General features: G+C 36.2%; 2 protein-coding genes across 3 annotated transcripts; one reads left to right on the forward strand and one right to left on the reverse strand.

The window, feature by feature from the left end:
- Positions 1 to 686: 686 nt before the first annotated feature.
- LOC106647460 (NFX1-type zinc finger-containing protein 1-like) lies at positions 687 to 8,573 on the reverse strand. Its single transcript, XM_089588645.1, has 16 exons — positions 8,197 to 8,573; positions 7,432 to 7,803; positions 5,499 to 7,338; positions 5,139 to 5,415; positions 4,574 to 5,070; positions 4,184 to 4,501; positions 3,822 to 4,121; positions 3,538 to 3,696; positions 3,136 to 3,396; positions 2,830 to 3,055; positions 2,585 to 2,744; positions 2,402 to 2,513; positions 2,096 to 2,313; positions 1,726 to 2,021; positions 1,342 to 1,631; positions 687 to 1,267 (listed from the first exon to the last, which is right to left on the reverse strand). The coding sequence occupies exons 1-16, from the start codon at positions 8,358 to 8,360 to the stop codon at positions 863 to 865; spliced, it is 5,895 nt and encodes a 1,964-aa protein (XP_089444771.1). The 5' UTR covers positions 8,361 to 8,573; the 3' UTR covers positions 687 to 862.
- Positions 8,574 to 9,913: 1,340 nt separating this feature from the next.
- Positions 9,914 to 10,614, forward strand: LOC149375358 (uncharacterized). 2 transcript variants are annotated; one of them, XM_089588939.1, is made up of 3 exons: positions 9,914 to 10,108; positions 10,184 to 10,309; positions 10,426 to 10,614. In XM_089588939.1, exons 2-3 carry the CDS (start codon positions 10,201 to 10,203, stop codon positions 10,512 to 10,514), a joined length of 198 nt encoding a protein of 65 aa, XP_089445065.1. In that variant the 5' UTR covers positions 9,914 to 10,108; positions 10,184 to 10,200; the 3' UTR covers positions 10,515 to 10,614. The 2 variants fall into 2 exon arrangements, with proteins under 2 accessions (XP_089445065.1, XP_089445066.1); XM_089588940.1 differs by having other exon boundaries at positions 10,193 to 10,309.
- The last annotated feature ends 465 nt before the right edge of the window (positions 10,615 to 11,079 follow it).

The raw sequence follows: 11,079 nt of genomic DNA on the forward strand, positions 1-11,079 counted from the left end.
ACATATCTAAACAATCTTATAATCTTTTTACTAGATTTTTCTTTCAGATGATTTAATGTTTTTCTATTTTATTTATAGCTGTGAATAATAATATCAATGGAGTCGATGCAAAAGTCGAATATAATTTTTTTTACTTCAAGGGGATTTTTGTACTTGTATAAAATTTTTTTCCAATAAAGAACTGGCTACTGCTATATTGATTATTTTTTCAACTCCTTAACTGTAAATACTTTATCATTGGAAATTGGCGCAACATAACACGCCATGTGCATGTTTACTTTTTCCGTGTGAAACGAAGGTATTATCTGTGGTGTTTACATCTTCATTTATACTTCGTTTACTCAAAGAACAATATTACGCGCATCGATGAAGTAAGACGAAACAATTTGGTAGCTTTACAGTCGTAACAAGAGTTATGCTCTAAATGTATTGTTCCCTTGATTTTTTCTTTTAACTAATCAGCTATTTTTGCGTATAAAATAAGATTGACCGTGTCATCGATGATGCCTCATCTTCGTTGTTAAACTCAAAAAACCGATGGATAATAATACGAAATTTAAACCGTTATAATCATCATCGTAAGATATTAAAATTAGTAGGTATAAGCCATATTACACGACTGCTCACAATACAATAATAGTACATGTTTATACTAATATGAAAAACAAAAAATTTTATTCCAGTAAAAATATATATTTATGTGTATAATATTTTTTAATGATTTTTAGAAAGTATGAGCGTATTATATAAACTTTTTTTTATGTTTAAGAAGTAGAACTTGATACATGTAGTTACATAATATTATAAAATGATAATATATTTATGCATGCTTTACGTTTAAAATGTATGTATATTATTTCAATCAATGGCGTAATGCCGTTGGCCAAGCAGGACTTAAAGCTCCATCAATTTCCGTCGCGAGTGCATTGCTTTGCACGAGCCGGTGGTTTTCTCCTCCAATGACAGCTTTACACTCTATGCATTTGGAACGCTCCATGGCACCTCCGCATTCGCCAATGGCATAGACATGGTTATTTGGACACTTGTACCAGTGACCTTTGGCGAGACCCATAGCTTTTACTATCATAGCCCGCTCGATCAATACGGTTTTCCGCTCATTCAATATTTTTGAACTGTTTATGATGTCTGCTTCCACAGTTGAAGTGAATTTTCCAACATTTGTCAATTTTTCCATCAAAAGGTCATAGTCCTTCTTACATTCTGATAATTTCCATAAATCGTCCGAGAACAGATTGTAAATGTAAACCTAAAACCAGAATCATAACTGAAACGGTATAATCTTATAAAATTTTAAGTACGAAAAAAGGCATTTTGTCTCACCATCAAATGGAGCCGTCTCAGCTCCAATTGAACATCATCAAGCCTTTGACTTGAAATTTTCAATTTACCAGGAAGCCATTGTATCAACGTGGTAACTTGAAGTTTTATGCTTTCAACAGGAATGGATAGGTTCTTTTTTTTTTTCAACACAGTTATTATTTCTTCTAAAATAGAAACAATAACATCTAAATTATTAACTTCATTATAGTTTAAGTATTGTTTTCTATTTTTTTTCGTTGGGCAAGTAAGTTCTTTAAGTTTGGAAATATAATTTTTTATGTCTCGGAAATCTGAAAATTACAAAAAACATTTAAATAATCATCACACTTGAATATGATTTGCGCAAGTAGAGAGAGATTGATTGAAAAAAATTTTTAAAGATACCTTTTATAATTGGAAAATTTTCCATGTTCCTTAATGCCTCTACATTCTTCTTGCGTTTACGTGCGATTTCATCTTTCTTGTTACTGAAAAACACTCTATCTTTTACAGCCATAACATTTTTCAAGTCCTCCTTGATTCGGTTCATTATTCTGTTGCAACTCCTTATGGGGGTCTTGCATTTAGGACATACCGGCGTTTTCACTTCAATGGCCTCGTTAGTATCGGTAGTTGGTTGGATCCACTGCATTAAGCCTTCGTTTTCGAAACAATGTCCACAGTCGTTAAGCAATACGAATCTAAATAAACAAAGACGCAAATAGTAAAAAATTAATTGCACAAACACCCCAAAATCGTGGTAATTTCAAGTTACCTCGCATCCGGATCATCCTCATCACCAAAAAAGATTTCTGTTAACTCATCTTCATGACAAATTCGGCATAGCGGAGGACAGGGCTCCCCACAAAATCCAACGCACGCATGATGGCACTTTAATCTTTTTCGGCATGGCTTATCACAAGGTGTTATATCGCATATTTCATAACATAATTTTTCACATTGTTGGTGGAAGCACTTTCGCTCACATGGTTCCTAAAAAAAAAAAAAAAAAAAAAAAATCCTAATAATAATTCAAGAACTATGACAAAAACATGAACATCAAAAATATGTAAGCACCCACTTTACAAGGAACGCATGGGACGCCGCACTTTCTACCACATTTATTATGACTGCACTTCAATTCACACTTTTGCGTGCAAGGCTGGCACTCGAGGTTGCAAGCTACTTTACACCTAAAAAAAAATTAAAAATTGACATTTGTACTGTTTCAATTTATTTCAATTGTTAAATAAATTCAAGTTACGAGTGTCCACAAATGAATACGGTGCGACAAGGCTCGCTGCAAGCAATATGCATACGACCTTGAAAACAGCTTCCACAGTCCCCCTTGCACGTGTGAGTGCAAGCCAACGTAAAATTACAAGGTTCTTTACAGTATCTTAACAATCCACGAGATTTTGGATCTGAAGAAAATTAAATTATTGTTGAATCAAACAAGCAAAAAATTTAGTATGTTGGTTGAAAATTAATGGCTCTGCTGGGTATTACCGGAATTTTTTAAATAGCAAGGTACTGAAAAAATATGGCCACAAAGTCCTGGCTTGTTCAGTTTCACCAATTCCTTGCAGTCCATTGTACAGGACTCTCTACACTTTTTAGTGCATGGATGGCCGCACGGTAACGTTTTTAAACAATCAAAGTTGCATTTGGAAGGTGTAGCTTCTTCGCAACACTTAACACATATGTTGTGACCACATGGACTTTTCTTTGTCATCTATTAATTTTTAACGTTAAAATCAGCGCAGTTCAATTCTCATTTTTTACTTTGGCAATGTTTTTTTATATCACCCTTACCATTTGTGGACAATTTTTACATTCATCTGAGCACTTCAATTTACATTTATGACCACAAATCATTATTTTGTCACAACGTCGTTCACAGTAAGCGTCTTCTATGTTCAAAGAACAAGCAACGTTTTTATAGTAATGTCTGCATGAACGTTTTTTGTCAACAGGTAGAGAGCAAGGCTCGCATTCCTCGTAACATCTTTTTTTACAAATATGATTTCCAGTACAGTTAACATTTTTTCTTGTACAATTTTTATTACAGGTATACTACAGAGAAAATCATTGATTAATGATTCAGTAAATTTTCATTTATTGTTTTAATAATATTTTGGGTTGTAACGCGTGACCAACTTTTTCTTTTCGTACTGCAAAAGAAAAATATATGTATATATACAACAATAAAAATACCTTCAGATGATCTGGATCGAACTTCACATGGCAGTATTTTAAACATGAATGTCCACAATCCAAACGAGTTTCACATTTGTAATTACACCTGCATTCTTCAATCGACAGATAACAAGGTTTTGTAATCGCATGATTGCATTCCGGTAAAGTCGCATCCACCTAAAAGTAATTATTTCAAACACCAAAGATATAAAAAACCCTTGTAATTTATGGATATAAAATTATTCGAGCTTTTTTTTTATTGTAACAACGGTATAGTGTCAACAATTAAAAGTTGTATATACCTCAACTGGACATGGAAATGTATTCGGATCCGAAGAACATGGTATTTTTATGGTGTGTCCGCACTTTAGTGTACATTCTACGAAAACCAAACATGGTTTACAGCCCTGCCAACACTTTAATTCGCAAGGATGATTATTTGGACAGACTCCGTTACAATTTTGCTTGCACTGATAATTCTTATGCTCCCGATCCAAAATGTGACAAACGCTCAGGCAAAAATGCCCACAGGGTAATAAAAGGTCGCACTTTTTCAAACACCCCCCTTCGGGACATTGTTTGAAATCATCCTCATTTTTTACCTAAACAAAGTAATATTCATAAATTTACTATATTTTTAAAGATTTATCTCTAAAAGTATTACCTCGAAAAATTGATCTTTGTGAATTTGACATCTCAACTTCAAATAGTCGCCAATGGCATTTTCATCTTCCAATACTTTGTGTACCTTGGGCCAAATGTTATTTTTACTGATGAGATCGCTCATATTGCCCATGATGTACAAGCCCTCCCGAGCGCGCGACAAAGCGACGCACACTCGGTTCTCTTCTTTCAAAAATCCGACTTTTGATTCGCCATTATTACGGACCAGCGACAGAAGAATAATTTTATTCTCCTCCCCTTGGTAATTGTCTACAGTTGTGACACGTACTTGTCGAAGGAGAGCGTGCTGATGCACTTCCTATAAATTATAAATCAATAAACACCAATTGCACACATTTGTATGGATTCACTATAGCGCATAATAACTTACATTCATGAAAGCGATTAGTTGCCCCGTATAAGTGCACAGGATGGTAATGTCATCTGGACCGTAGCCCTGCATCAACAGATGCCTTGCAAATGCAGCAAAAAATCTGACCTCGTGTTTATTCACGTAACTCTCGTCTATTTTACAGCTTTCCTCGCGTGACGTGTGATTTAGGAAGAAAAGATTTTTATCCAATCCTTTGACATTCGGATAGCAAAATACAGACTTGTCGTTGTGCAGGATTTCATAAATTGGAGATACCAGTTTGGCAATTTGCGGCCGCATGCGGTGCTGGTACGCCAACTGGATACAATCTCCTCTCACGTTGACCATTCGCTCGAATAACGACACGTTTAAATTATATTTTGTCCCTAGTTCGTAGACTGAAGCCTTGGGGCGCAATTGTTTGTGATCGCCGATCAGTATTACGTGTTGGCAAGACTTGGTCATTGCGCAAACAACGTGCGATTCCAGAATTTCGGCTGCCTCTTCAACCAATACTGATGAAAAAAAAAAACATTTACTTGAATATCACACAAAACAATAAACGTTATTCATGTAATTTTACCTATAGGTGCTCTAAGAGCTCGTAACGAAGACTGAATCTTGGCAGCACAAGTGGTTGTTAGCCCAACCACTTCGCGTTCTTTCATCACTCCCAAATCGGCTATGTGTCTCATTTCGCTCAGTTGTGAATTCAAAGATCGATATTTTTCTTCCAACTGGGTGATTTTATTGCACACCCAATCGTAACTAGTCGTTATCCAAGACCAGTATTTTTGCCAGCGTGGATTGGCAGTAGGCGCGCTGGTCTTGTTTATTAGCGGGTGTTTGCTTAACTCAAGCTGAAAATTCAAAAATTACTTATTAAAAATCCAAGACTATATATTATGTTAATGTGTAATTTTGTCGTAAAAGTATTTCTTACTCGTATATTTTCACGCTGCTGACAAGTGTCCTCCAAATGATCCGTCCAAGCATTGATCGGACTAAATGGCAAATGCAACGACGCAGGATTGTTTTTCAACTGACTAATCTGGTACTGCGTTTCCTTTATTCGTCTATCAAACATATCCAACGGATAAATTTGACCCCAAGAATCGACGACTTTCAATTTTTCATACTCGAACGTTATGTCAACGTCTGTGCGTAAGTTGTCCAATTCTTCGAAAATGTACTCAGCCGTTTCCGTTTCTGCCGTCTCCTCTTTTTTTGCCTCTTCGGACACATCGTTGGGTGCATCGCTGGGAGTCTCGAGTCCGATTAACGGAGTCACTTCCATCCCGACAAGCCAGAACATCAGCTCTTCGCTCGTTTTGAACTCCTTCAGAGGCGTTTTATCTCGGCAATTCTGAAAAGCCTGCAGAGGCACGATGATGTTCGGTGTGGTCAAATACTTGATGAACAGTCTCAATTTGTCGACGGCCCTGAAAACTTCTTCAATCTGGCGTTTCATGTCGTGCACCAAGTAACCCGCGCTGTTTCTGTGATTGAAGCTCTTCCTGATCTCCCCGAGGGCGTAAGGCTTCAACTTTTCGCTCTTTGACCGACTCCCCACACGTACTATCGATTTTGTGTAGCGCAAAATGCCCTCCAGAAACTGATCCAGGGCGTGATTCGTCAGGCACACGACGACGATGGGGCCGTGTTTTTTCCACTTTGTGCTGTTCTCCAGCAGAGCCTGAACAATTTTCAACGCTATGAAGGTTTTCCCAGTACCCGGGGGACCTTGAATCACAGCAAACTCCTGAGTCAACGCGCTTTTAAATGCACCGTACTGCGATTCGTCCAGTCTTAATTCTGCAGCGGGTGGCCAATCGCCGCCACCGTGTAATGGAAACATGAATTTGTCCTCAAACGTCAAGTAATTTACGTCCTCTAGATACCGCGGTAGCTTCACTGAAGTCTTAGCTTGGATTAAATACCTTTCCATGGGAAAGTTCGTTTCATTAATCTTTTGCATAGCAGACAGTACAACGAAGTACGGTTCAAAGAAAATTTTCGATTCCAACAAGACCAAATTGCAATTGTACATCGTGGGGTTGATGACCGTTTCCACGCACGGCTCTATGGACACAAATCCATTCATGAGGTCCTTTATGTCTCTGTTGGACACGGTTGCAAATACCACGTTTTTGAAGTTGTCGTTGCTCAAGAGCAGAAGCGCTCCGTACATGAGGCGCTTGGAGATGCGCCAGTCGACGAAATTCAATTTTCCAAAGTTGAGTTGAATGCCAGCACTGAATTCTTTAACATTGGAGGTCATCAGCCTAGCATTCCTGTAAATGCGAAAGTCATTGTTTCGGTACTTTTGGGTACCATCCAGCTCTTTGATTCCGTTGCGCAAGGGCCTCACGAAATCTTCCCTCAGCAGCCTAAATTGTACATCCAAGTAATGGTCGACGGAATCATAAGGGTCTTTTATTTTGCACGGCCTCAAAAATACTTTGTCGTCGAGCAGATCTTCGGTCGTCGGAAACACGTTAATCTCCCGGAAATTGTCTGGTGGCGCGAGCTCTTTGCTGTTTTCGTCGGAATCTGCTTCAACCACGTCTCTCTTTTCGATTTTTTTTATTTCCCCCTCCAAATCCTTTATCATACTCGATACGTCTTTTTTTACCCCATCGTCCAGTCCATACTTTTGGGTCAATTCAATGCTCTGTATGATTCCTTCCATTTTTTTTAATACTGTTGTCAACTTGTTGCACGCCGTGCGAAACATGAGTTCGATGATTTTTTGAAAAAACTCGACAAGATCGCGCCAAAACCTAGCAAACGTAAAATGTAATGAATACAATTACTCGAAAAAATTACAAGATAATAATAATAATAATAATAATACACGGAGTATCGTTACGAACCCATTGACGTCTTCGTAATACAACTTGTTGAGCAATTTTTCCTCGGTACTTTCAAACGGTAATTTTGTCAGATAATTTTCCAAGTTGTGCAAAAAGTTTGAGGAGCAGGCTTGGTTGATGAGCTTCGTGAGGGTCTCCGTGAAGTTAGCCCGACAAATGTTTTTGAAAACTTTCAACGTCACCACTAAAAAATCCGACCTCATTTGGTTGTTCAAGAAATTCGCGAATTCTTCCTCGTTTTTCGTAACTTTAACCATTGCGTCCTCACTGTTCATTAAACTCAATTCTTTCAAGGATTTAAAGTTAAAAGTCATCCTCTCGGCGCGACGGTCATTGTCACGTTTGTTCCAGCGGTTTTGCGCTATCGGTTTACTGTCGGAAAATAACAATTGGATGAAGATTATGCGAAATAGTCCGTGACATTCGAGGTAGCAAAATAATAAAATGCTCAAACGCAAAGTGAAACGCAAGGTTGTAGGCATATATAAATGCGTGTTCGCTCAGCCATATGTATAACATTGTAAAAACAAAAAGCTAAAAGCACTTACACTAAATTATTTTTGTACGTTCTCAAAAAATTGCTTGAAGAAAAGAAGAAAAAAAAAGCAACCAGCATTTTACTGTGAAACTTGATTAAGTACAGTACTTTCTGACGCAACTGCGCGCGTATACCCAAGAATGTTACAAATCAACATTTTGTCAATCAAAATAGGGTATAAGAGAGAAAAAAAAAAAAAAAAAAAAAAAAAACAATATTATGCTTACTTGAATCCAGGGTTCGGTGCTCTTCTGGGATCAAGCGTCCTACTTTGATGTCCGCGTTCATTGCCCGTGGATTTTGCATCTCGACCTTGTGGATTATTGTTGTTGCAATAAGGTTTGGGTTTGGCTTTGTTCTTGTATCGGTTATTCGAATTTCTGCCCTCCATATCGTTTACTTATGGATCTATAACACCAGTCTTTGTTCTCGTTACTCTTTTACTTGATGTTTTGCCCGAGACGCGAGAAACCTCAGCCATAAAAGAGACACACCCGCAAAAACTAAACTGATCGGATCGGCTCCCCAAGCTCGCTTTAGCGGTTCGCCAGCGACTGAACTGTCGTTGCAAATTTTGCGATTCTGCGAAATATACCAGACCGACCGTACCGCCACCCATGTTTCCGTTAGGTATCTTGTTACTTGTTACAGATATGGCGGTGGGTAGTGTGGGTACCCACAGGACTCCGGTAGCCACATTTCAAATTTGATTGTTTCCGTTATCGCTGCAGGATCGCAGCTACACCGCCGAGAGTACTTAGTGCGCGATTGTTTTTCGTTTCGAAATAGAACGGGTGAATTTTACCATTTGTGTGTAGGGTATTGTACCCGTATTACTTTTTCATTCCAAGAAAAAGAAACAAAAGCTACATCTATAGGCTGTGCGCATAAGGCTCCGTTTAGTTAAGTCACGTGATTATGCGTCTCACTCGCACTTATGATAAATGAGCACGTGACCTTAACTGCTTACGGAGCCTTATGCGACACAGCCTATAGATGTAAGTAGCTTTTGTTTCTTTTTCTTGGAATGAAAAGTTACATATGGGTACATACATATACTTACACATAAGTATTCAAAGGTCACGAAATAAAAGTTTCACTCGATGCTTCAGTAGGTATCTACAAGAAGGTAGTGTAAAAGATATCATCCATGTGTTTTTAAACGGATATCAGCCTTCTAAGAAAAACTGGTGTGGGATCTTTAAGGAGTCAAATTTCTACACAGTACACGTTATGCGTATCATTTATACTCTCACCTTAAGGTTGTACTATGGTATTAAAAAAAAATACACTTAGTCACTTAGAAAGTATGTCGGGCACACTCTTTTTCTCCTTTGTAATAATAATAATTAAAAAAAAATAATAATAATAATGGTATACGGTATCAGTCTCAATCACAACAAAGTTAATTTTTTTTAGGAATACTGCAACAATGTAATAATGTCTCTATCAACGTTACCTGTTTCCCAGTTATAAAATAAATAAAAATTAAACAATCTTTCGATTAAATTTTTTGTTAATTTTATTGTACTTTTTAAAAATATCTGATGTAATTTTTTTGTGGCCAAGCATTGGTACCTTAATTTTCAAAAATCCTGTTCACGCCGCTTTTAGCCGATTTCGCAAGATAAAAGAAGTACCTACTTAAAGTTAAGGTAACTTTTACACCCATGAACTTATTTAACAGTTGTCAGTAAAATATACTTATATTTGAATGGCAAATTTCATAAAAAATTATCTGAATGTATTTTTTTATTGTAAAATAACTAGGTATAGAGAGTATAGCTTCAAAAAGTATGACTCACTGTGGTGGTGCCGTCTGCCATCCCACAATTCGACTGCATTTACAATAATTTTATCAGGCGCACAACGATGCGCAGAACACAAAACTGAATCAGATGCATTTAAAATTCGCCTTTAGAAAAACTGCAGAACAAATTTGACACTTAATATCATACAAGTAGTAGCCTGTAATAGTATATAGTGTACACTGATTATCCATATAAACATTTACTTATCGTAAATACAGTTTATTTTGTGCAGAATTGCTCCTATAAGAATTCAAAACAAGTTAATGGACATTCATTGCATTGCGTTAACTTGTAAGGTTTGAGGTTATTGTACTTCTGATAATTTATGGTAATTTTTTACTGGTCATTCTGTGTGCTTACCATGTATTGTGTTAACTGAAGTGACTTAACTACTTTTACTCAGATATTATAGGTACAACTATGGTGAACATAATGGAAAAAATCACAACTTTTTTTAAATATTGGTACTTCAGGTACACATTAGTCACGGAGCTGTACATGGTCGAAAACTGGGAGAAACATTTCATCAGTATCCTTTTAGGAAATGGTTAATTAAGATATTTATAACAAAATCATTCTTACTTTCAAAAAATGTTATTTCTTTCAAGCTTTTTATTCAGCATAAATTCTTTAACAATTATGTAGATATTTTTCTAATAGTACTCTTCTGTTCACTTTTTTACTTCAACTACAGGATTCTTTTGCCTGTCACATCATTATTTATTGCAGATTGATTTTTTTCAGTGAAATATAAAAAATACCATGTGTTTTTATTTTTTTTTTTTACATTTTTTTTTTGTTAAAGAATTTATAGAGTGGTTTAAATTCTGTGTATTATAGTTAAAATTTGTATTGATGGAGGAAAAGGATGTGAAAATAAAAATGTGTGTGTATATACATATTACTTATGATTATATTTATTATTTCACAAATCTTTTTCATCCGACATTCCCAACAATTACATATGTTACTAAAATTATGTTGTAAATAAATATTTATAAGGGTTAATCGCGTTAACAACTAATAACAATTTTCAATCTTCCTAATGTACAATTTAATTAAATTACGTGCCAATTTTAAGGTCATTACCTAATTTTTCGAATAACTAATCAATGAATGGTTTTTTTATTCATGTTTCATTTAATAACTTTATCATCGCCTTTTCACCGAGATTCGTGGAATCAATTCGGCGCATCTTATTATTTGTTATTTGTCATAATATATACACAATCGACATATACAGGGTTTACAGTTATTTGGAGTCTCTTAGGTTGTCAAGAAAAATTTGTTGTTTCTAAC

Source organism: Copidosoma floridanum, unplaced genomic scaffold, assembly GCF_036245765.1.
Source record: "Copidosoma floridanum isolate Cflo_tuat_1 unplaced genomic scaffold, Cflo_Japanese_pri ptg000007l, whole genome shotgun sequence".
NCBI classification, from domain to species: domain Eukaryota; kingdom Metazoa; phylum Arthropoda; class Insecta; order Hymenoptera; family Encyrtidae; genus Copidosoma; species Copidosoma floridanum.